We start from the raw sequence: 26,043 nt of genomic DNA, 5'->3' as shown, positions 1-26,043 counted from the left end.
TGGGTCATTATTATCATTAAATGGATGATGGCTGAGGATATTTTATTTTCTTAATTTTTAATTTTTTATTGGTGTATGGTTGATTAACAATGTTGGGTTAGTTTCAGGTGTACAACAAAGTGATTCAGTTATACATATACATGTATCACTTAGCTTTAGTAATGCTCAGCGCATGCCCACACAACGAAGAATTGTCCCATAAGACTTTCAAATGTCTTGCAGGATAGTCAAGTTGGATGCAAAGCCTGATTATAATGATCAAGTCCTAAATCTAACACTATGTTAAATACAAGCAGAAAGGAGCTTTTAAGAGCTTTCATATTGAATTTCCCAAGACTGTAATTATTATACAAATTGAGAGAAAACTGTGCTTTGTTTTCTTTGGAACTTAATGAACAATTATTTACCTTTTGGGGAAACCATAACACTGATCAGTCATGATATTGAGTTAATAATAACACAAATCTTTATCACTCTGCATTTCTGGCTGTTGGGATCATTGTTGCTTGACATAAAGGTGTAAATGACTAAATACTTCAATATTACCTTTGTAAAATTGTGACCAAGAATGTAAATACATACTGAAGTATGAAATAATTTATTTCTCACACTTAATTTTCCTCTAGCTCTTTAAATATATTATTTAATGAATAAAACTATGTATGTAACATACATATGTATTAACATTCATAACAATATGATAAATATGTATTAATTCATCACCCAACTAAAAAATTGAACATTATTCATAATTAATATCTATGTATACCATCTCACTCTTTACCTAGACCCAGAGATAACCAGTATCTTGAATTCTATGTTTTCTATACTCTTGCTTTAAAGAATAGTTTTATTACATATTTATGCATGCCAAAAGAACTTTTTAGGTCTATAAATGACATTCTGCTGTATATGGTTTTTTTATTGGACTTTCTTTATTCTGAACATAATGTTACTAAAATCCATCTATATTGTTTAATGTAACTATTTCATTCAATTTTACTGCTGCATGATAGTCCACAATATATTTATCTATTCCTTTTCTGGTGAACATTTGGGTTGCTACCAAATATTTCCTATTATGAACTGTACTTATAAACATTTCTATTTTTGACCCCTGATACACATGTGCAAGAGAACAGACTAAGGAGTGAAACTGCTGGATTATAGAGTATGCAAATGCAAAATAATGCCAAATTGTTTCCCAAAGTGGTTGTACCCATTGACAATCACAGCAGAAACAAACAAGAAGTCCTACTGATCCACATCCTCTTCAACATTGGTATTAGCAAACATTTAAGATTTTACTATGGGCACAAAATATTGTTTCATTGTGGTCTTAATTTGCATTTCCCTGAACACTAATGAAGTTTAGCATCTTTTCATAGGTTCATTGGCCATTTGTGTTTCTTCTGTCAAATGACTGTTCATGGCCTCTGCCCATTTTTACATTTGTTTTCTTTTTATTTTGTAAGAATTCTTTGTATTTTTGGTCAGGAATCCTTTTTTGGTTGTATGTTTTGTAAATATCTCCTCCAAGTTTGTAGCTTATCTTTTCATTTCTTTGTGGTCTCTTTTGACAAATGTTCTCAACATTAAGAGAGTCTAATACCTCACTTTTATGGTTAGTATGTGTGTGTGTGTGTGTGTGTGTGTGTGTGTGTGTGTGTGTGCATGTCTGTTTTGTTCAATAGATCTATTACTACTTTAAAATTAGCAAGATATCCTCTTACGTTTTCTTCTAAAATTTTAACCTTCAAGTGGGAAGCCAAGTACCAAGCTAAAACTTGGGGTTTCTATTATTAAAAGAAGTGAGTAGTATATATTGGAGAACACCTATCAGTTTCTATCACATTACACTAGGGACTGTGTACAACTGATTTGCAAAGATATAAAGATTCCAGATTGTGGGCTGACTGCAAGCAAGCATGTATGATGCCAGTGGATCAACTAGCCAATTACTATTTTAGACTTTTTAGGATTCTAATATGTCCTCTATACTACACACAGATACTATCTTGGAAAGACTATGATAACAGTGTCAGCCATGAATTAAATAACCCTAAACTGATTGTTGTTTCATTGGATGGCGGATTAATACAGAGATCAGCAGGTAGTGTTACAGCAATCATCAGTAGTGGGAGGGAAAGGAGTCTTGCTGGAGAGGTGATGATATAAGTTTGCTCTCCAGATGTAAGCTTTCATCTCATGGGAATGAAAAACTTTCACTAATGGATGGTCCATGTGTAGGGTACTATAGTGTCCTTTAGATGGATTGTGGAAGCAGTTGTAGCCTAGGAAAGAAAGCTCTGGAGTGCTGAGGGCAGTGTTTGGAGGGAATGGAGAAATGCCAGAAGTAATTATGGGGTAGATATTTGAACCAAAAAGATCAAGAATATCCAAGAAAAAGTTTACAAGTAGACTGGATACAATCAGTGGAAAATATTGCCTGCCAAGGAGCCTATTCAGGAATGCTCCAAAGGATGCTAGGCAACACACTGGTGGAATTCTCACTCTTCATACTAGCAAGAGACATGACACTAGCTTCACTTACTGTTCCTTTGCATTCAGGGGAAAAACCGAATTGCCTTGTCTCAGAAGGAGTTTGATGTGAAATGAGGGCCTCACCTATAGGCAGCTACCTTGAAAGGCAGGTTCTAAGCTTCAGACTGCCTGATGGCCCTGGCAGTTCAACATAACACAAGAGCCAGAAAAAGCACTGTGACACATCCCTCCCCTGAGACAAGGAGAACAGGGTCAATTACTTGCTTAAATGAAGAAAGAAGGGAAATGGAGAAAACAAGAAGAAAATAAAATATAAATTCCTATCTCAAAAAATTTATTCTAGACTTCCCTGATCGTCCAGTGGTTGAGAGTCTGCCTACCAATGCAGGGGACACTGGTTTGATACCTGATCCGGGAAGATCCCACATGCCCATGGGGCAGCTAAGCCCATGTACACAACCATGGAAGCCCAAGCACCTAGAGCCTGTGCAGTGAGAAGCCACTGCAATGAGAAGCCCACACACTGCAACTAAAGGGTAGCCACCACTTGCTGCAACTAGAGAAAGTCCACACCCAGGAGAGAAGACCCAGCACAGCCAAAAATAAATACATAAATAAAAAATTTTTAAAGTTCCCTTCCACAAAACATAAAGAGCAAGGAGATAAAAATGGAACTGACAACCTTGAGCACAAGAGACAACTTCAGTATGAAATGAGAGAGGTGGCAAAATAGGAAGACAAGTAAATAGAGAGGAGGAACTTCCAGGAGTCATGAGCTGTGAGCATCGTGCTGGCTAAAAGGCAGCTCAACAAAAGCAGTAAATAAAGTATCTCATCATTCTTTGGGACCTGAGGGTATCCAAACCTCCAAGGAAGAGCAGAATTTTCAGTCATGAATTGTAGGTGCAACCGGAAGTCTCCCCTACCATGGTTTTGTGAGGGAAGTAATATCATCTGATTTTCTGTTCCAGAAGATCACTCTGGCTGCTTTATGGATAATGGGCTCTAGTGAGGCAAGAGTAGAAGTAAGAATATCACTCTAGGAGATGCTGCAGCTGCTTAGACAAGAGATGGTGGCATGGTGGCTTGGTCTTGGGTAAAGGCTGTGGAAATTAAGTAAAGTACAGGTGATTCCCATGATTCATAATAGTTATAGTCTATAAAGTTGCTATGAACACTGCATCAATAAAGATGGAACTGTTGTTCCTAAAGGAAATAAAAAATGGTTAGGTTCTGGCAAACCTTTGGTCATAACATTTTCATCAACTGATGAATCCATAATTTCATGTGTGCTTTGCTTAAAAAGACCTTCTTTAATATATATTATTGACTCATTCACATTGACTTCATGGCTAACAGCACTATAGTTCATGTCAGAACAACGGTTACATAACTGTATTTTCTCTGAAAGGCACATCACAGCCTTCTCGCACTTACCAACACTAGAAAGCACTTGAGCACTACACTTGGGGGCCATTTCAAACAGAAATTGTCAGCAAGAAAAAGTACAAAAATGTGAAAATGTGGTACTAAAATAAACCATGAAAAAGACATTTGTCTACAGATTGAGAACTAAAAAAAGAAGGCATCACCTTGTTTGGCCTCAGCTGGGAATGTGCACATTGCTTGAATTACATTTTTCACTGTTCTGTGTTCATATCAGTGCTTTCCTGGTAGCCAAGACAGTAAAGAATTTGCCTGCAATGCAGGAGACCTGGGTTTGATCCCTGGGTTGGGAAGATCCCTGGAGAAGGGAATGGCAACCCACTCCAATATCCTTGCCTGGAGAATCCCATGGACAGAAGAAACTGGTGGGCTGTAGTTCATGGGATTGCAATGAGTCAGACATGACTGAGCAACGAACAACAAGCACACATGCTCATATTAATTTGGAGGTTGCAAATGCACTTTAGCAAGTAGGTAAATCCACAAATATGAAATCTGTGAATAGTGAAGGTCAACTATAGATATTTTTGAGATATATTCTAGAGAGGGAAACTGATGGGACTTAACAGTGGATTGAAGGTAGGAAGTGAGAGTGGTGTTAAGGTGGACTCCTAGGTTTCTGAATGAGCAACTAAGTCAACAATGTTACCATACATGGGGAAGGGGATGGTTTTTAAGGGAGATGGTGAGTTCAATTTTGAGCATAATAAGTTAGATATAGTGGTTATCCATCCAACAAGGGATACCAATCAGACAGTTCGATATTTGAGACTGGAACTCAGAGAACAGGTGTAAGGGAAAAACAGGCACTTGGGAGTGGACATATAATGCTAATGAAACATCCATCCCTCCTCTGTCCCAAGTTATAGTCCAGAGCTTTTCAAAATTGATGGAGAATGAAGGAAAATTGGTTCCTTTGCTTCCTAATCCCTTGGTTTATTTCAACTGATTTCAGAAGAAAGTGGTGGTGGGTGAAGATAGCTCTCTTCTCCACAGGGCATGGTTTGGTAGGAAGGTCCATTATAAGAATCATGAACTCAGTGCTCGGTGCTCAGTTATATCTGTGATCCCTACATGCATTTTCCTAAAATAGGAATGCAAAAATAGACCTCTACTTATAACATATACTTAGAAAACAATTTTTTTTTAAAAATCAGATGAATCTATACTTTATAAAAGCTCAAGGAAAACAAATGTTCCCAAACCTATGTAAGCACTTGAAACTATGAGAGGATACATTTATAATTTTGGGATTGGGGATACTGTCTTAAGCTTGCCATGGACATCAGAAGTTAAAAAAGAGTACCATGATTGACAAGATAAAAGACATAAAACATCCACATGGCCAAATTCAGTTCAGTCGCTCAGTCGTGTCCAACTCTTTGTGACCCCATGGACTTTCCACTATAATTCAACAGTTCAACTTCAGCCTGCCAGATTTCCCTGTCCATCACCAACTCCCAGAGCTTGCTCAAACTCATGCCCGTCAAGCTGGTGATGCCATCCGACCATCTCATCCTCTGTCATCCCCTTCTCCTCCTACCTTCAATCTTTCCTAGCATCAGGGTCTTTTACAATGAGTCGGTTCTTCGCATCAAGTGGCCAAAGTACTGGAGTTTCAGCTTCAGCATCAGCCCCTCCAATGAATATTCAGGACTGATTTCCTTTAGGATAGACTGGTTGGATCTCCTTGCAGTCCAAGAGACTCTCAAGAGTCTTCTCCAACACCACAGTTCAAAAGCATCAATTCTTCAGTGCTCAGCTTTCTTTATAGTCCAACTCTCACATCCATACGTGATTGCTGGAAAAACCATAACTTTGACTAGATGGGCCTTTGTCGGCAAAGTAATGTCTGTGCTTTTTACTACGCTGTCGAGGTTGGTCATAGCTTCTCTTCCAAGGAGCAAGTGTCTTTTAATTTCATGGCTGCAGTCACCATCTGCAGTGATTTTGGAGCCCCCCAAAATAAAGTCTGTCATTGTTTCCACTGTTTCTTCATCTATTTGCCATGAAGTGATGGGACCAGATGCCATGATCTTAGTTTTCTGAATGTTGAGTTTTAAGCCAACTTTTTCACTCTCCTCTTTCACTTTCATCGAGAGGCTCTTTTATTCTTCTTTGTTTTCTTCCATGAGGGTAGTGTCATCTGCATATCTGAGGTTATTGATATTTCTCCCAGGAATCTTGATTCCAGCTTGTGCTTCATCCAGCACAGCATTTCACATGATGTACTCTGCATATAAGTTAAATATGCAGGGTGACACTATACCTCCTTGACATACTCGTTTCCCAATTTGGAACCAGTCTGTTGTTCCATGTCCAGTTCTAACTGTTGCTTCTTGACCTGCATACAGATTTCTCAGGAGTCAGGTAGGGTGGTCTGGTATTCCCATCTCTTTCAGAATTTTCCACAGTTTATTGTGATCCACACAGTCAAAGGCTTTGGCATAGTCAATAAAGCAGAAGTAGATTTTTTTTGGAACTCTCTTGCTTTTTGATGATTCAATGGATGCTGGCAATTAGATCCCATGGCCAAAAGTATAAACAAAATAAAAAAGGTAAATGACAGAAAGGAGAAAATATAGGTAACAAAGGGTTAATATCCACTTGCTCTAGAGGACTCACAAAAGAATCAACAAGAAAAAGAAAAAATTAAGTGTAAAAACAGGCAACGGACACAAAGTGGCAGTTCACAGATCAAGCACTTTAAATGGTCATACTCACTATTGCTCATTTCAACCATTCATTTATTGAACAAATATTTAGTGAGCAGCTTCTACATGCCAAACACTCTAATAACTGCTGGAGATTCAGCAGTGTACAAAATATATAAAGTCCCTGACTCCTTGGAACTTACATGCCAATGAGTGGAGTCAAATAGTAAAAACTGAGATATATAATATATCAGTGGTGAAAAGTGCTCTGAAACAAAATTAAGTACTGTAGGATGATAGACAGTGATGTGGAAAGTTACTTTTTAAGAAAGGATGGTGTAATGGTTAATTTTATGTGTCAATTTTACAAGGCCATATGGTGTCCATATATTTGGTCAAACATTATTTTGGCTGTGTATTTGAGGGTCTTTGGAGTGAGATTAACATTTGAATTGGTAGACTAGTAAAGCAGATTGCCCTCACTAATGTAGGTGGGCATCATCCAATCAGTTGAAAGCCTAAATAGGACAAAAAGATTGAGTAAAAGGGAACTCCTCCTGCCTGATTGTTTCAGCTGGGCATTGGTCTTTTCCAGCATCTGAACTTGAACTGAAATGTTAACTCTTCTTGAGTCTTGAGCCTGCTGGCTTTTGGATTGAAACTTATACCATGAGCTCTCTTGGTTCTTAGGCTTTCTGACTTGGATTGGTACTATATCATTGACTCTCCTGGAGCTCTAGCTTGCCAGTTGCAGATGTTGGGACTTCTCTCAGCCTCCATAACTGTGTAACCCAATTTCTTATGTTCTCTTGATGGATAGATAGATGACATATAGATCTATATATATCCAGTTATATATGGATATAGACATAGAGATGTTTCTGTGCGTGTGTGTGTGCATGTGTGTGTGTGTGTGTGTATTTTCTCTGGAGAACCCTGACTGATACAGATGGCTAGGGAGAATCTCTAATTACATGACATTTGATCAGAAGAGACATGAAGTCTGAAGATGCAGTGGAAAGATATCTGGTGAAACGTTATGGCCAGGCACAAATGCTATAAGGTGATGTCTTCCTTAGCATGGTCCATATTTAGCAAAGAGGCCAAGTGGCTGGAGTGGAATGAGTACAAAGATGAGGTCAGGGAGGCAGCAGAGGGCAGACCATGAGGCCCTTGCAGGCTGCTGAAAGGGTGGTGGCTTCTACTTAGAGATGGAAAGGCATTAGAGATGGGGGCAGGCGTTGAACAGAGGAGTGACATGCTGTGACTTGTGCTTTTTAAAGGATCACTTGGTTGTTGTGTTGGGAATAGACTGGGATGGTATCCACAGCACGGGAACAGTAGAAGGGGACCAGGAAGACCAAGCAGAAGGTTTGAACAATAATCCAGTCAGAAGAAGGTAGTGGCTTGGACCAGGGTGGCATTGGTAGAGGTAGTGAGAAGTGATCAGACTCTGTAGAGTATGACAGAAAGGGAGGAATCGAGGATGGCTCCAGAATATTGGTCTGAAGATTGGAAGAATTGGGTTGCCGTTGACAGAAATGGGATATTGTGTAGGAAGAGCAGGTTTGAGGATAAGATCAGGAGTTTAGTTTGGACCAGTTAACTGCCTCTCATTTTAAATGTTTTCTCATCTATATTTTATATCTGTGTTTAAAAAAAATTCGTCTAAATTAGGATTTTTATTTTGGATATGCCAAATTAAGTTAGAATTGTCCATTAGACACTAAGAAAGCAACTGATTGGAGTACAAATGTGGAGGTCATGGCTAAAGGCATAAATTTAAGAATTATCACATTACCTAACAATGAAAGAAATACAAACTAAAGCAAAATATTGGTTTTTTGTTCATGAGGTTGGCAAATTTTTTTGTTATTTAATTTTGTTTTTTAATTGGAGGAAAATTACTTTACAGTGTTGTGTTGGTTTCTGTTGTACAACAACATGAATCAGCCATAATTATACCTATATCCCCTCCCTGGTAAGCCTCCCTCCCCTCCCCCATCCCACCCCACCAGATCAACACAGAGCAGCAGGCTGGGTTTCTGTATAACAGAAGTGTTATACAGCAACTTCTCACCAGCTAGCTATTTTTCACACTACTGGGCCCCGAGAAAGCCACAATTCTAAAAGACACAGGTACCCTAATGTTCATTGCAACACTATTTACAACAGCCAGGACATGGAAGCCACCTAGATGTCCATCTACAGATGAATGGATGAAGAAGATGTGGTACATCTATATACAAAGGAATTTTACTCAGCCGTAAAAAAGAATGAATTTGGGTCAGTTCTAATGAAGTGGATGAATCTAGAGCCTGTTATACAGAGTGAAGTAAGTCAGAAAGAGAAAAACAAATATCATATGCTAATGCATATATGTGGAATCTAGAAAAATGGTAATGATGGACCAATTTGCAGGGAAGGAATGGAGACAGATGGCAAATTTTTAAAAATCAATAATATCCAATGTAGCTAAGGGTATGGAAAAATAAGTGTTTGTACTCATTTTGTGAGAGTACAATTGCTGGAACTTTTTGGAGGGAAGTTTGGTAGTTTCAGTCAAGGTTTAAAAGGTGTATATCCTTTAACCCAACAGTTGCACTTCTAAAAGTTTATTTTCTAGGTATTTACGCTTGTGAGCAAAACTATGTGTATAAGATGTTCAATGTTGCATCATTTGTAATAGAAAATAAATGGAGGACTTCCCTGGTGGTCCAGGAGTTAAGAATCAGAACTGACAATGCAAGGGACACAGGCTCGATCCCTGGTCCAGGAAAATTCCACATGCCATGTGGCAGCTGAACCTGCGCACCACAGCTACTGAGCCTGCATACCCTAGAGCCTGTGCCCACGATGAGAGAAGTCACTGCGATGAGGAAGCCTGTGCACTGTGACCAAGTGTAGCCTCCACTCGCTGCAACTGCAGAAAGCTTGTTCTGTAATGAAGACCCAACACAACCAAAAATAAAAATAATAAATAGATAAAATTTTTTAAAAAGAAAATAAATGGAGACAATTGGTATATCCAATGACAGAAAGTAGTTAAATACCTTATTGCTCAGCCAGCCTGGAGTACTAGATTCCTGTTCAAAAGATTGACCATGTGATGATAATGATACTATTTCTTACCGAATGCTTACTATGTGACAGTGTTTTATGTCTTACCTCATTTAAATTAATTTTTGCTACTCAGAGTCATTTCTTTTTTCTAGTCACTGATTCACTCACGCAACAATTATTTGGGGGCACCTGTGTATGCTGCATTGGTAAGTTGCTCAACTCTGTGTGCCCGCCAGGCTCCTCTGTCCATGGAATTCTCCAGGCAAGAATAGTGAAGTGGATTGCCATGCCCTCCTCCAGGAGATCTTCCTGACCCAGGGATCAAACCTGTGACTCTTACATCTCCTACGTTGTCAGGCAGTTTCAATACTGTGTGCTAATTCTGCCTGCTAAATCCATAAAAATGGACTCACTTTCCCTGGACAATAGTTCCTAATCTCTATAGCATTATATTTATGTTTGAGATGCTGATGAAACCTACAGGTTCTGTCCCCAGATAAATACTCATGCTTCTCTGGGGGAATCCCAGACCTCTCCTGAAGCTCTGGGGGTCTGCGGACCCCTAGACTAGGTTCAGAGTCTGTTCTGGAGCAGTGGTGTTGGGACATACAGAGAGAAGAGCTGGAGGTAGAGTGGGGAAGAGGCCAGGGCATACAGAAATTTTTGACAGGCCAGTTTCTGTGTGGAAAGTACTGGTTAAGTGCAGATTTTGTTGCCAGGATGCTAAGACTTGAGGATGCCATGGTTCCTTGTTGAATACTAACTGCTCTCTGGGCCATACACTCCCATTCCCCAGCATTTCCCTCCCCATCCTCCATCTCTTTCAGACTTGGTCAGCCTAAGTATCTCTCCTTCCCCTCTTCAATTCCAACCCTCACAGGGCCAAATGCAATTGGCCAGGACCCCAAGCCTTTGGTCCAAGTGATTGGGGATCCTCTCCCATAGGCTGAGTGTGGGACTTTACAATGAGTCCTTGTCTCCTTCTTTTTCCCCCTTTCCTGGGGAAGTTTCCATGGCAATGGTCAAGCAGGCTACTAGGATATCTGCCTGAGAAGCCACCAGACACTCACTCTCAAGATTGATCCAGTGCTTCAGTTCAGCAAAGGACAGGCAACAAACCCCTTTGGGTCAGTTTATGTTCTGTAAGGAGGAGATACTGAGATGGAGTTAGGGATTTGAAAAAGGCTTATTAGGGGTTAACCCTGTGAACGATAAAGAGGGAGTAAACAATGTTGGGCAGCAAAGTCTCTAGACATTAATTACCTGGGTCTAAATTGCAGCATTTGGGAACTAGTTCCCAGACCAGGGATACAAGCCAGGCCCACTGCACTGGGAGCATAGAGTCTTAGCCAGTGGACCACCAGGGAAGTCCCCAAACAATGATGTGTATCTGATATTTGTGAGCAGAAAAACAAGAAAAAGCAGAGCTAGGCAGGCCTGTGATGCGGACCTGAAAGGCTTGGCCAATCTAGGGGAGGGCTGCAGGGCAAGGATGGTCCATTAGAGAAGTTTTGCGAAGGGCTGAAATAGCCAGGCTTTAGCCTTCTCGCTGTGTTCAGTCATGGGCTAGAGGCTGCCCCAGAAGAGCATGACATCAGCTCAAATACTGCAGAGGATCCTGCAGACACTGTTGCTGGATGATATCAGTTAACTGTCCTCAGAACTGAAAGGTTAATTCTTTCTCGAAGGGCTAATCAAGCCTTGTCTCTAGCTGACACAACCTCTTACCTTTTCTAACCCCAAGAAAACAGCTATCACGGTCCGATCTAGGCAGAGTCTTTTCCAACACCACAGTTCAAGAACATCAGTTCTTCAGTGGTCAGCCTTCTTTATGGTCCAACTCTCACATCCATACATGACTACTGGAAAAACCATAGCTTTGACTACACAGACCTTTGTCGGCAAACTGATGTCTCTGCTTCTTAATAAGCTGTCTAGGTTTCTCATACTGTTCATACTGTTCATGGGGTTCCCAAGGCAACAATACTGAAGTGGTTTGCCATTCCCTTCTCCAGTGGACCACATTTTGTCAGAACTCTCCACCATGACCTGTCCGTCTTGGGTGGCCCTACATGGCATGGCTCATAGTTTCACTGAGTTAGATAAGGCTGTGGTCCATGTGATCACTAAATAGCAAATTCTTACTGCTTCATGTATGATTAATACAAACTAAATTTTTCATGTAACAGCCAGAAAACAACATGCTGCTAAGTCTGATGGAGAAAGCAGAAACCAAGAAATTGCCACCTTCCAGGCTTCATGATACTCAGTCAATCACGTGGCTCTCTCATGCTTCAGTTTCTTCACCTTTTAAGCTTAAGCTGTATGAAACTGATGTCAGTTCCTGAAAACAGTCCAATCAGGAGACAGCACTTTGATGTTACTGACGCAGGAGCTTGAACTCTCCTGGCCTCTGAACACAGCAGCATCACGAGGAAACAAAGGCAAAAACCCGATTCTCTTCTCAGTTTGTGGCAGGCACTTGTCCCCAAGACTATCTGAGCAGAATAGAGCAAACGTCCTGCCCTCAGAGAGCCTCTCCAGTCTCTGTAGCAAAGCAGACTTGTGCTTCTGGGTCCTGCGGCCGCGGCTCTGGAGCCAGGAGGCGGGCGCCTGGGGTCGGCGGGGGAGGACGGGATGCTTTAAGGGCCGGTATCGGGCCCCCTTCCATGTTCCCGGGACGCGCAGTCGGCCTGGCTGCGGCTTCTCCCGAACTCGCAGGGGATCCCCGGCCTGCCTGGCCGGTCCGCAGAGCCGTGCGGGGAAGCGGGAAACGGTGCAGTCTCTGCCTCCACGCAATCTGTCTCTGGGCGGCCTGCTCGCCGCGGCCGCACCTTACCTGCCTCTTGAGAAACCTGTATGCAGGTCAAGAAGCAGCAGTTAGAACTGGACATGGAACAATAGATTGGTTCCAAATAGGGAAAGGAGTACGTCAAGGCTGTATATTGTCACCCTGCTTATTTAACTTATATGCAGAGTACATCATGAGAAACGCTGGGCTGGATGAAGCACAAGCTGGAATCAGGATAGCCAGGAGGAAATATCAATAACCTCAGATATGCAGATGACACCACCCTCATGGCAGAAAGCAAAGAAGGAAAGAGGCTCTTGATGAAAGTGAAAGAGGAGAGTGAAAAAGATGGCTTAAAACTCAACGTTCAGAAAACTAAGATCATGGCATCTGGTCCCATCACTTCATGGCAAATAGATGGGGAAACAGTGGAAACAATGACAGATTTTATTTTGGGGGGCTCCAAAGTCACTGCAGATGGAGACTGCAGTCATGAAATTAAAAGACACTTCCTCCTTGGAAGGAAAGTTATGACCAACCTAGACAGCATGTTAAAAAGCAGAGACATTACTTTGCCAACAAAGATCCGTCTGGTCAAGGCTATGGTTTTTCCAGTAGTCATGTATGGATGTGAGAGCTGGACTATAAAGAAAACCGAGTGCCAAAGAATTGATGCTTTTGAACTGTGGTGTTGAAGAAGTCTCTTGAGCGTCCCTTGGATGGCAAGGAGATCCAACCAGTCCATCCTAAAGGAAATCAGTCCTGAATATTCATTGGAAGGACTGATGCTGAAGCTGAAACTCCAATACTTTGGCCACCTGATGTGAAGAACTGACTCATTGTAAAAGACCTGATGCTGGGAAAGATTGAATGCAGGAGGAGAAGGGGATAACAGAGGATGAGATGGTTGGATGGCATCACCGACTCAATGGACATGTGTTTGAGTAAACTCCGGTAGTTGGTGATGGACAGGGAGGCCTGGCGTGCTGTGGTCCATGGGGTCGCAAAGAGTCGGACACGACTGAGCGACTGAACTGAACTGAACTGAACTGAGGTTTGTCATAGCTTTTCTTCCAAGGAGCAAGTGTCTTTTTAATTTCATGGCTGTACTCACCATCTGCAATGATTTTGCAGCCCACAAAAATAAAATCTGTCACTGTTTGCATTGTTTCCCCATCTATTTGCCATGAAGTGATGGGACCGGATGCCATGATCTTAGTTTTTTGAATGTTGAGTTTTAAGCCAGCTTTTTCACTCTCCTCTTTCACCTTCATCCAGAGGCTCTTTAGTTCTTTTTTGCTTAAGAATGTACACACAGCAATTATAGCAACTGCTACTATTGGTGAAGTGCCTGTAATTTTGGTATCATTATTGTTAGAATCATAAAGGACTGGTTTTGAAAACCACTTCTGCCACCGAATGGCCTTGGACAAGTGACTATCTCTTTAAGCTTCAGTTTCCTCATTTGTGAAATGGTCATGACAATAATACCTATCTCATAAGGCTATTGTGATGTCAGATGAGATAATAATGCATGTGAGGTGCTCAACATAGCTGGGCATATGTAAGTGGTCAATGATGGTCAGCTATATTATTGCTGTGTGCCAGGAACAGTACAGCCGTATCTAATTCAGGCCTCACAATTACCTTGTCATGTCAGTATTATCATCTCCCTTTTCTAGATGAGGTATTGGAGGCTCTGGTGGAGGATTAGTGACTTACTGAAGGATCACACAACTAGCAATTGGCAAGTCTGCAGTTCATCTCCAGTTCTCTGACTTTAGAGTCCAGACCCATTAGCTCACACAAAACCATCTTCTAGAGCTTTCTTTGGCTGCTGCCAGAGGGGCTCTGCAGTCTCATAAGCAGCATCAGGGAGAAATGAAGTTTGGGAGTGTTCTCAGCCCACTGACAGAGAGAGAGCAGCAATGGAATGAAAGCCATTTAGAACAGTGAACAGAAGTCAAAAGGAAATATGATCAGTAAGATATTTGGGAGCTTATATGGTGGGCTCATTTATATGCCATGATAAATGATATATATGAGTTCCCCTTCTACGTGGTATAGTAGGAGGGGTACCAAACGTCCCTCTCTCTGGATCTTCAAGTCAAACTTCTCCCATTCCTCACACACAAAATATGTCTGAAGAGCCAAGATTAGTAAGCCATTCCTTTGAATTATGGTATTGTTCCAGATGCTTCCAGACAAAATATAACAACCCCAAGAGATAGAAGCCAATCATCTCCATGGTGAGTTTATGAGTTAAACTTAACTTGAAAGTGGAGGGTGGGGCCCGAGGTGATGACTCTTAGGACACGAAGTTTGGGTGGGATGGAAAGAGGGATTTGAGGGGATGGCAGGATAGGACCAGAGTCTGAAATTGGGGAGATTTTTAGGAAGCATAACAATGTAGGGCTTCACAGAAAGATAAACACCAATACAGTATACTAACACATATATATGGAATTTAAAAAGATGGAAACGGTAACCCTATATGCAGGAAAGAAAAAGAGACACAGATGTATAGAACAGACTTTTGGACTCTGTGGGAGAAGGTGAGGGTGGGATGATCTGAGAGAATAGCATTGAAACATGTATACTATCAAGTGTGAAACAGATCACCAGCCCAGGTTGGATGCATGAGACAAGTGCTCAGGGCTGGTGCACTGGAATGACCCAGAGGGATGGGGTGGGGAGGGAGGTGGGAGGGGGGATCAGAATGGGAAACACATGTAAATCCATGGCTGATTCATGTCAATGTATGGCAAAAACCACTACAATATTGTAAAGTAATTAGCCTCCAACTAATAAAAATAAATGAAAAATAAATAAAGAGCAGAGACATTACATTGCCAACAACAACAACAACAAAAAAAACAATGTAGGACTTCAGAAGATTGGGAGAAAGGGGCACATGGAAGAAGGACGTGTCCATTATTAGTTTTGCACTGGTCTCCCAGAGATTTGTAAGCATATGCATGTATATTGTATTTGTTAAGATATTTATTTATTTATTTTTGGCTGCAAACCCTCTCCAGTATTCTTGCCTGAAGAATTCCATGGACAGAGAAGCCTGGCGGGCTACAGTCCATAGTGTTGCAGAGTCAGACACAACTGAGCAACTAACACTTTCACTTTACACTTTCAGTTCTTCGTTGCGGTACATGGGCTTATTTTTAGTTGTGGCATGCAGGCTCAGTTGCCTTGTGGCATATAAGAATCTTAGTTCCCTGATCAGGGATCAAACTCATGTCCCCTGCATTAGAAGGTGGATTCTTAACCACTGGACGACCAGGGAAGTCCCATATATGTATATTTTAGCTGCATTTCTCATTCTAAGATACAAGGGCATCCTTAACTGTCATGCAGTGATGATAAATTTCCTATCCAAGGGAGACTAAATTTTCTAGTTTATCTCCCCTACTTCCTCCTTTTACTTTGTTTAGAAGGCAAAATTTATCCAACTGCTCCTCCACATCCCCCCAGCTAATTTCTCTTCTGGTCCCTTGTCCCAAGCTTGCAATTTCTCACTGGCAACATCAAGAGACAATGAATTTTTATCCCCAAGATTGGACTTGGACCACTGGGAATCCTGGGTGCCACCAATGGACAGATGAGCTTATTAGAGAAGTCCTTCCCAAAGGCTCCTTCAGAAACAACACGGAAGGGTTAGGGGAAGAGAGAGTAGGCTGGTCGCCTCAGGCAGCTTGGGGTTCCAAGGCGGACTGCAGCACTTGCACTTGCTAAGTGTTGCAGACACCGCTTGCTGATATCCTGCTGTTGAGTAAGAGAACTGGAATCAATAATGTTCAGGCCCATTTTTTTCCCCTTTATAGAAACACCTCTCAAAAATACATTTGCGAATTGCTATCCTTGCTTTTCTTAAAGGCCCTGAAGCTCCTTTCATAGTTAAAAAAAAAAAAAAGTTGTCTCTATCTGTATCAATCTAATCCTAGGCTTTTTGTGGAGCTGGACAAGTCCTGCTAAGATATACACCTTAGAGCCCACCATAGCCTTTGGTAAACCATGTCTTGTTTTTTTTCCTCCCAATGCACCGTGTGGCTTGCAGGATCTTAGTTCCCCAACCAGGGATCGAACCCATGCCTTGGAAGTGAAAGTGCTGAGTCCTAATCCCTAGTCTTCCAGGGAATTCCCAACCAGGAGGGTTGAATGCAGATGTTTGGGATGTCCAAGAAGGGAGGGAAAGAGAAAAACACATGAAATTGACTTAAAATAGGCTGAAATACAGTGTATTTGGTATCAAACCATGTTCAGAAATGGTTCTGCTGGAATGCCTTCTCAGTTCTCTGCTTGGACATCTGAAATAGGGCAGCCTCCTCCATTTCATCTTTATTTCATTGCCACACATCCTATTCCCAGATTCTGCCTAAAGACTAGCCTAACCAGTTATTTTCTTAGCTTTGAACTTCAGGTGCAAGATAAGGAATGGGAGGAAAACAGGCCTGCTCCTTCATCGTCCTCCACAAATATGACATGCCTGAGAAGAAGTTTTTGATCTTTTCTGAGCCCCAGGTGACATCACCGATACAACAGTGCTTTTTAAAAGCCAATCCTCCTCCCCACCCCCCACTAGAAAGTGATGGTGAAAATATTATACTTCCTCTATTTTCATGCTTTCCAAACTACTGGTACAATCTAACAGGAAGTTGTAAAAATCAATTAAGTAGGCTATGATCAGCACTTTAAAAATTAATAAAATGAAGTAGAAATACCAGAAGCACATCACAAAATAAAACACGAGTTTTATTTTAGACACATAATTTTTATTACTAGTTTATTATATGTAGATGTATTTGTATACTGGCTTGTGACATTTTACACCTCTGTGCGTTAGAGCAAAACTTTGAAAACCACTGATCTAGAGGGTGCATATACTTCAACCTCAGATGGAGTCTGTAGTCTAAGACCCTCCATCTGACACATTATTCCAACAATATTCTATAGTTCTCTACTTTTTAGGGCTTCTCTGGGAAGCAAAATTGATGTATATAGCCCACTGATAAGTCACCAAGAAATCTTTTGTATAGAAAGATGCACTTGACATAGAAGGGCAAATATCCAATAGAATACAGCAGAGTTTGGTAGCAACTGTTTTGATGGAGTATTTTTATTATAGAGACAATTGTTAAATAAAAAGCTAAATATGCCCTACCATCTCTCCCTAGATATATAAGGTTATGTTAAAGCACATCTATGTTTATTCTATCATATATCAATAATTTAATATTAAATAATTAAATTATAACAAAACCCAGCAACTGAAGTCCCCTGCTATCAAATTTCCTGCATCAGTAATTTCAGGCAAGTCAATCCAGCAACATTTCAGAATAAAATGCCTTCTTGACTTTGACTTCTTGCTCCTTTCCCAAACACTGCATTTATCCTTCAGCCTCATCAAGAGTTATCTTTTTAGACACACTGTATGTTATTAATGGGCTTCCCTGGTGGCTCAGTGATAAAGAATCCACCTGCAAATACAGGAGATGGGGATTCGATCCCTGGGTCTGGAAGATCCCCTGGAGAGGGAAATGGCAACCTACTCCAGTATTCTTGCCGGGAGATTCCATGGACAGAGGAGCCTGGTGGGCTACAGTCCACGGAGCTGCAAAAGAGCTGGACACCACTTAGCTAAACAACAAATACATTAATAGGAAATTTCAAACTAGGAAAATGCTGATTCCTGTTCACCAAGGCACTTACATACTTAAATAAGGTCTGTGGCTCTTTCAGCCTGATGAGGTAGACATGAAAAGCAAATAACTTGGTGACAGAGTTTGAGTCATGAGTCATTAACTTTTTAAGCTTGGAGTCTTTTACTTTCACTAATGTCTACAAATTTACACCTAAGTAGATTCCTAATCATTTTTATCTAGCAAAATTCATTACTGTATTTCATCAATCTAAGACACCATTGATTTTAAGACTATTTTATGTACCACTGAGAAAGGAAAAAAAGGCTGATTATGCTTTAGCAAGAATTTATAATACATCAATTTCAGGGGTATCAAATTGTCAAAAATAGGTGCCTCATTGAAGAGATGAAGTACAGGGGTTGATTTCAAAGGCTGTTGCCTCTTCTCACTCCTCAAGTGTCTGTTGACATATTTTTAATGTAGAATTAAAGTTAATGGGACCATTTTTTTTTCCTGAAAATGAACTGTCTTTTGGTTTCACTGCCCACTGAATTTTGGCTAGTTTTTTTTTTTTTTTTAATATTTGGCTAGCTTTTCAAACTTAAAATTTCTAATATTTCACTAGAAACTTCACTGCTACTTCAAACAGGTAATCTCAGGAATGTATTTGGTAGGAAAAGAGGAAGAACAAGATAGGCTAGAGAAAAGACAAGGTCCTAGTTGTTAATCACTGTTTTCAATATCTTAACTTAAAATTATTTTTTAAACCTTATAGTGTAAGAAGAAACAACTAACTGTTCTGGAGCCTTTATTATTCTTTTTAAAGTAACAAAAACTTTTATTTTTTGTTTTTTTTTGTTATATATCCATTTTTATTAATCAAAAGACCTTAAACCAAGCTTGAGAAAACTTGTTAAAGGCAAATTTTATTTACCTTTTTAAGTTACAAAAATATGCGCATGTCAAAAATACAGTCTTGTCCATATAAGAGTAGTTCCAGCCATTTAAAAGTTATACAGAGCTTGGAAACAGCAATTCATACACAAGTCTCAAAACATTCATTTAACGAACAGTATACATACAACCAGTCAATTCAGTTATTGCTAGTTATATGCCACTTTTACTTGAGACTGTTCTCCTTTAGGGAAAAGGCAGTATTTGGGCAATTTGACTGTTGCTACTAAAGCTGTGGTTTTAAAAAGTCAATCCAAAATTAGAATAAACTCAGTTTGAGTAGAATATGTGTAAGCTTTAGTCAGTACTACAAGGTGTGGTCTAAATTTCTGTTCCATCCCTTTCTCCTACTTAGTTCTATTTTATGAATATATCAGAAATGTGGTGTGTAGTTTGTGACAAGAGTAAATGAATTGTTGATCTTCAAATTAAGTAACAAGAAATACTGAGTTGGAATGTGGAAACAAAGCTGGCACATCTAGTGTAAAAACATGAGAATGATGAATTCAAGAATGGAAAAATGTTTAAAGTTTAACCAAAAAACAAAGATTTCTTTCTCTTTAGATGCTGAGACACAGAATGAATCAACTGGTTTTTCTGAAGTTTATAGGCTTATGAAGATCTTCTGTTCTCTATCTTTTCCAAAAAGAAAATGTGAGCTACACAACAGGAACATGTTTTATAACAGATCTTTTTGCTCAATGCCGTATGGAAGAACACCATCATGAGATTAAATAATTTTAGCTTTAAGTAGTAAAGAGATCATGCAGTTGACAGTGTAAACACAGGGAACAAATCACTCACTTTGGGGGTGGGTAGTATGTAGCAGACTTTTGGTCTGAAGTTCACATGGAAGACTTAGAAGTTAAGGGTCCCAAAGAGAGAGCCATGGCTTTGTTTCCAACTTTTCTGTCAGACCCTGCTGCAGGGTCAGGCTTATTGCTGACATTTTTCCCCAACAAGTTCTTAAATAAACTGAAACATATACTGGTGATAAGCATGAGGTGAACTAGAAAAACACTTAAAAATAATTCTTAGAACAAAAGTGACAGTCATGACCTTTTGGTAAAGATACTTATTACCTTAATGACTTAAATCCTAAAATTAGGCTACATTTTTAGGAGGTAGAAAACAAATACCCAAAGCGTACCACTTGGCCATCCTTTCTTACTTGTGGCCAACCTCGGATCTATACATTTCTCACTCCTCATTCTCCCGTTAAAGCTATTAGTCCTACTACCATTTACTATCTAAAGTTGCAGACCTGGAGCTGCTAAGAAAAAGCTTTTAAAGAAGTCTTGCTTTTAAGCCACTGAGTGTATCCAACACTCGGGTATCAACTGAGAACATTTTACATCTCTCAAGTAGATTAATTCACTTCCTAAGAAAACATGCCAACGTGAAAAAAATTACTTAACATAAAAAGACTATTGAACATCTCTACATGTGATTCTAGTATGTCAGAGTAGTTATGTAAACCTAAACTAGTAATGTGTTCATTGAATTGCTTTGAAAAAGCCTTATATATAAACTGCATTACCAGTGTGAAACAAAAAAGGTACACTTTATACTACAAAATTAACCTAATCTAACAACAATAATAAACACTCCACTTCCTCCCAGAAAGTTATATTGTGCTGATATCCCATAGATAGTACTATAAAAAGATTTCCTTTTTGCGATATGCTGGGCTCACAGTGAGTATGCTAATACAGAGATCATGGATATGATGTTACTGTAAGAATGTCATTAGTGAAACATGTATAAGGCATGTAGAAAACTAGCATTAAAGCTCTTAAGGGCAATGATTCAAATTGGCAGCTGCTAGAAAAGGTGCTGCTAGGAATAAAAAAATATTAAAGAAATTTAGTTTCAGCACATACTAGTTTTTAGTGCTTCCACAATGAAATGAACTAATAACTCACATAAATTTCTGTTGCTGGAACTAATGGACCAAAAAAGAATGGACTTTTGCCCCCTTTAAATAGTAGCCCAATCCTGAAAACGGAAGCAGTCACTTGCAATCTTCCACACGGTATTGTTAGCAGTAGTCTGCGCAGTCAGCAGGAAGTTCTGGTTGAAGTAGTGTTGCTTGTTGCCATCAAACTTCACAGTTCCACTGGTCACAACAAGAACTGTGGTCTGGGCCTGAGTAGCTTGCTCTGCACCCACATAAGAAAAGAGAAGTGGTTGGATTCTTTACATAAGCAGATTTTCAGGCTTAAACACATTGTCTATAACTTAAACACTAAAAAAAGTTTCATAAACTGTCTTTAAGCATAATCTTGAGCATGCACACCCAAAGCCAGAAAACTCAATAACCATTTCAAAGATACTAACATTATTTTCAGTCCAGAAAGATTTGGGGTACTCTAAAATTTCAATATCTAGCTTTTTGGTTCCTGTGTTAATATCTCCTTGTTTTTTTTCTTTTAACAGAACTTTGTCAAATTTTGTTTCTTAAGTTGTCATTCTTTTCAAGAACTATAAAGACAAAAAAATCACTCAGGAAACTACTGCTTAAGATGCTTAGGACCCCACCTAGAGGTTAATCTTATAAACTGCATCAATCTGCCTGGAATCAAAATCTGCCTTGACAAAAGCTACCCTTTCACATAACAGAGTAAATTGCTGTGAAATTTTAATAGGTTTTAAGATAATAAAACACACTAATCAGAGACATGGTATATTTTTTTCTCTTGAGACATTTCAAGGTACAGAAGGCAACTATTTATTTAGGGAAAACAGACAGTTGTTTCTCTCCAACAGAAATCATAGTAAGGCTCAATTTGCCACATGACTTTTAATAAGCTGCACAATCACTCAATCCACCAAAACCTACCACTGGCTCTCTGGAGTTAGATGCATTTAAACGAAGATCAAAATTTTGATTTGACAGCTGAATTTTTCATATTTAACTTACTCAAAAAAGTAATTACTGCTACCACTGAAAGTTGCTAGCTGCTTCTGGTGTTAAAGTTCAGTGCCCACTAAAGGAAAATAAGTACCTCAAAAGACCATGATCTTACCATGAACTGGCTGGCAATCTAACATATTGACCTGGAATTCACTAGAAGGCAACATGTCAAAAAAATTGGCTAGGGCTTCCAGCCCTGTAACAACATTTCCATTCCATATTAAAGTGGCCTTGTCCAGATACAGCCTGGTTAGTGCCTAAAAAGAAAGAAAAAAGAGGGAAATATTTTTGCTTTTGGGCAAATTATCTTGTAGAGACGGATTGAAAGGTTACAGCGAGTGTCTAAACATTTTTATATTTCTTCCTCCATCTCTCCTTCCCTTGCCCCCTCCATGGAGGACAATGTGAACAAGGTATCTGCCTTATAAAGTTGCCCTTAAATGGGTATTATCATGTAAATCCATGGCTGATTCATATCAATGTATGACAAAACCCACTGGAAAAAAAAATAATAATAATAAAAATAAATTTAAAAAAATAAAAAAAAAAAGAATAAGAACAAGTTAAACCTAAAAAAAAAAAAAATGGGTATTATCCTGTGCTATGCTGTGCTCAGTTGTATCTAACTCTTTGCGACCTCATGGTCTGTAACCCTCCAGGCTCCTCAGTCCCTGGGAATCTCCACTCAAGAATACGGGAATGGGTTGCCATGCCCTCGTCCAGGGGATCTGAACCCAGTTCTCCCACATTGTAGGCGGATTCCTTACCAGGCAAGCCCTCTTAATATACTAGGCAGCTAGCTACTTTTTTTTTCATATTTCACTGTTACCACACGGAGAAACCTTTGTATCAAATGGAAAGAGAGGCTTTTTTTTTTTTTAAAGTTTTGCTTTCTGTAATTAAAATGAATTAAATGATCACAGGTTTCAAAGCCCTTGCAGCCCAGAACCAGTTTGAATCTCCCTCCCTTTTCTAATTCTGTGAAAAAAAGCTGTCTGTCAGGCTCTACCTGTTCCTTTCAATCCTAGTGTTTATATACATGTAAGCCCTTTAATGTTTGAACCATTTAATGTTGTATGTGTTAAGAAGAATTAGTTCCCTTTATCGCTGTGGAAATAGCATATTCAGTCCAAAAGAATCAGTAGTACTTGCTAAAGCAAAGTCTTTGATAAGTCAAGTAAGTTAAAACTCAAAAAAGGCAGACTCCAACCATTAACTCTTTAGTCCCTGGAGTCAGTCACAGGAATTTAGTGTGTCACAAGGGACATTATTTGCTTGGCTCTAAATTTTAACTTAAAGAAAAAAATAAATAAATAAATAAATTTTAACTTAAAGGGCCAACACATATCTGGACTCTGGACATGAACTATGTTGCTTTCTTTTTTTGCTACTTTGTCCTTGAAGGCACCGAGGCCCAACAGATGTCCACTGTTACATCCTGTGCCGGGTCCCACATCATCAAACATCAGTATCAAGAACTTTTTAGTCTTCTGCCTTAACAAAATAGCTTTTAGAGATATTAACTTCTGCAGCATAGACAGAGTTCTCTACAACACAGTGTTATACTGATAAGAGACCTAGGGAAGATTCTAGGTCACATACAGAAATCCTTAAAAGATATGGCTCAGGAACACATCGCAAGGAAAAAAGCTGATGAAGTGAGAACTTTCTCTGTGGAAGACTAAAAGTATCCAAGCCAGGCAGATTCTGTTTGTGAGTGCCAGATACAGCTGTGAGCTTTAACACAAAATTATCAATTAATATATGAAATTAAAGGGGCAAATCAGGGAACATCCTCTGTAATGACAGGCCCCTTCACTAGCACTAATACTATTTTAACCATATTGGTTAAATGATGTGATTAAGAAAATGTAATGAATTTAAGTAAATATATGTTGGGGCCCATGTTAAGTGCAGTATTTAATTCCCATTTACCACCCTAAAAATAAAACAGGGTTGAGAGAGGTTAGCAACTTGCCCAAGGTCACAGAGCTTGGCAAACACAAAGCTGGGGTATGATTCCAGAGTTCACACATCCATAATGCCATACCAACCCTTTCCTAAGCAATGTGCTTTTAGAGAACATAGCTATCACTTATGCAATTCGGATGAATGGCTGGCTCAAAAAAAAAAAAAAAAAAAAAGGAAATGGTATTTAATAAAGAATAGTAGTCTGTAACACTCACCCGTCTCCTTTTGTCCATTGTCTCATAGTAAATATTGACAAATTCCTCAGCAGCTCTGCACGCCTGATCTACATAAGTTTTAAATTCCTACAAGAAAAATTTCATTAAAATGTAATTACCAACCCTCCAACCCCTCACAAACATATCACCAACAAAAGCTGATGATTTCAATCATTTTATAACTCCATAAACAGTCTACATTCTTCCATATAAATTTGGACATTTTTAAGGTTAGGGCCTAAGTTTCCAACTTTCACTATTTTTAAGTACATTATGGTTAGGACATACTAACCATTCATTAGTGAATTTCAGCTTTTTCTTACTTTAAACATAAATTTACAATCTTTGCATGGCAACTGGTGTTTTAGGCTTCCAGTATTTTAGAAAACATTTACCTTAACAAAAAACGATGGGTTCTGAACCGTAAAAAAAAAAAAAAAAAGCGGGGCGGGGGGGCGGCGGTGCGGGCAGGCGCGAATTGCCATTGAATAAGTTAGCAAAGTGTTGAGTTCCCTTTTCAAGCTGGTAAGTTACTGATAAGTTATTCAAAAATTGTTGAATGAGAAAAAAACTGAGTATGTTCGATGAACTTGTTTGAAAAATTAGGTACTCAGAAAACGTCCTCACATTATGTAAAAATTTACAGGAGTTTGTAAAGGATTTTAGCATACGTGCTGCCAAAGCGAGCAATATAAAGGATTTTAAAACGGAAGAAAAAGAAATGCTGTTGCGGTTTTCTCCTCCGAGAAAATTACTTTCTTCCCCAGCCATTTACCGGACCAAACTATTATTTGACTTAAGAACTAATTTCATTTCACTTTCAGGTAACTGAAAGTTATTTAAATCGTGAAAGGATAACAATCCATAAGCAACAGACCCCAACATTCCCGACACTCGCTAGTTCCCATCTTAGGGTCCTTTCCAGGATCGGAAAGCAAGTGCACAGCCCTTGGAGGTGGGGAGGTGGGGAGGATCGGGGGTCGGCGGTCGGGGAATAGTTGGGGGCTTCAGAGAGCGGGCCCCGCCCCCGGCGCCTGGCGGGCCAAACCCTGATTCGCCGCTTGACCACGTGACCAGCAACCAGCCCGCCCCAGAGCCCCTCCCCTCAGCCGCCCGCGCCCCGCGCCCGGCACCCTGCGGCGGCCGGGGCACTCACCACAGCCATGGCCATCGGGGATTCCGAATTGCCCTTTTCCTGCAGTGGCGGCGTCACTACGTCTTCTCGTCCCTGGTTCCCTCGCCTGTGGGATGATCAAATACTTAGTAAGACAGCGAAACCCGCCAAACGTACAGAATTCTCTGCCCGCCCATTCTCTCCCGGAAGTAACTCGGTCCGATGTTAAAATCACCCCGATGTACCAACCTTAAGTACAGTTCTCTTCAGTTCCGACCGTCCCGTCCCGTCTGCCTTATGTATTCACTTGTTTTATATTTGTTAACTTAGTTTGGAAAAAAAAAAAAAACTCCGCTTTTGTAATTTGATAATCTTAACAAAAGTATCAATTTCTCCAAAACGTCCAAGGACAGCAAAAAAAAAAAGACCTATTTAAAGCGTCCAGTGTGGGGGCTTCTTTACTCCAGGGGGTGGGGAAAGGGCTAGCTGATAAAAGGAGAGGAAACCTACCAGATCTGTAGCTACTACGAAAAATGGGTGGAGCTCGGGGAAAAGCGTGCGACAATACTGGTAGAAAATGGCGTAAGGTTCTGGAACCTTCTCAAAGACTCAATCTTAACTGAATTTACCCCAGTGTATCAGTAATACTCCTAAAATTATTCACTACTTTAATTTGGCACTATTCAGTGGAAAATGTTCATTTAGTTCTTCTATTATGAAAGGTCTTGCACACCTCAAATGAAGGATTTCACCACTTTC

The 26,043-nt window shown here is 39.9% G+C and overlaps 1 protein-coding gene across 1 annotated transcript; it reads right to left on the bottom strand.

The window, feature by feature from the left end:
• Positions 1-18,933: 18,933 nt before the first annotated feature.
• NXT2 (nuclear transport factor 2 like export factor 2) lies at positions 18,934-25,492 on the bottom strand. The gene is made up of 4 exons (XM_061136414.1): positions 25,327-25,492; positions 24,171-24,257; positions 22,097-22,241; positions 18,934-21,229 (listed from the first exon to the last, which is right to left on the bottom strand). The coding sequence occupies exons 1-4, from the start codon at positions 25,339-25,341 to the stop codon at positions 21,048-21,050; spliced, it is 429 nt and encodes a 142-aa protein (XP_060992397.1). The 5' UTR covers positions 25,342-25,492; the 3' UTR covers positions 18,934-21,047.
• Between the last annotated feature and the right edge of the window lie 551 nt (positions 25,493-26,043).

This window comes from Dama dama, chromosome X (genome assembly GCF_033118175.1).
Source record: "Dama dama isolate Ldn47 chromosome X, ASM3311817v1, whole genome shotgun sequence".
NCBI classification, from domain to species: Eukaryota; Metazoa; Chordata; class Mammalia; order Artiodactyla; family Cervidae; genus Dama; species Dama dama.
The sequence above is the reverse complement of the archived record's forward strand: the minus strand, read 5'-3'. Positions and strand labels throughout refer to the sequence as shown.

Excerpts from the sequence above, each read along its gene's own strand:
- NXT2 (XM_061136414.1), bottom strand. Across the intron at positions 22,242-24,170 it reads CAATGGACAAAAGGAGACGG|GCACTAACCAGGCTGTATCT; the intron begins GTGAGTGTTACA and ends CTTTCTTTTTAG. Across the intron at positions 21,230-22,096 it reads AGATTGCCAGCCAGTTCATG|AGCAAGCTACTCAGGCCCAG; the intron begins GTAAGATCATGG and ends ATGTGGGTGCAG.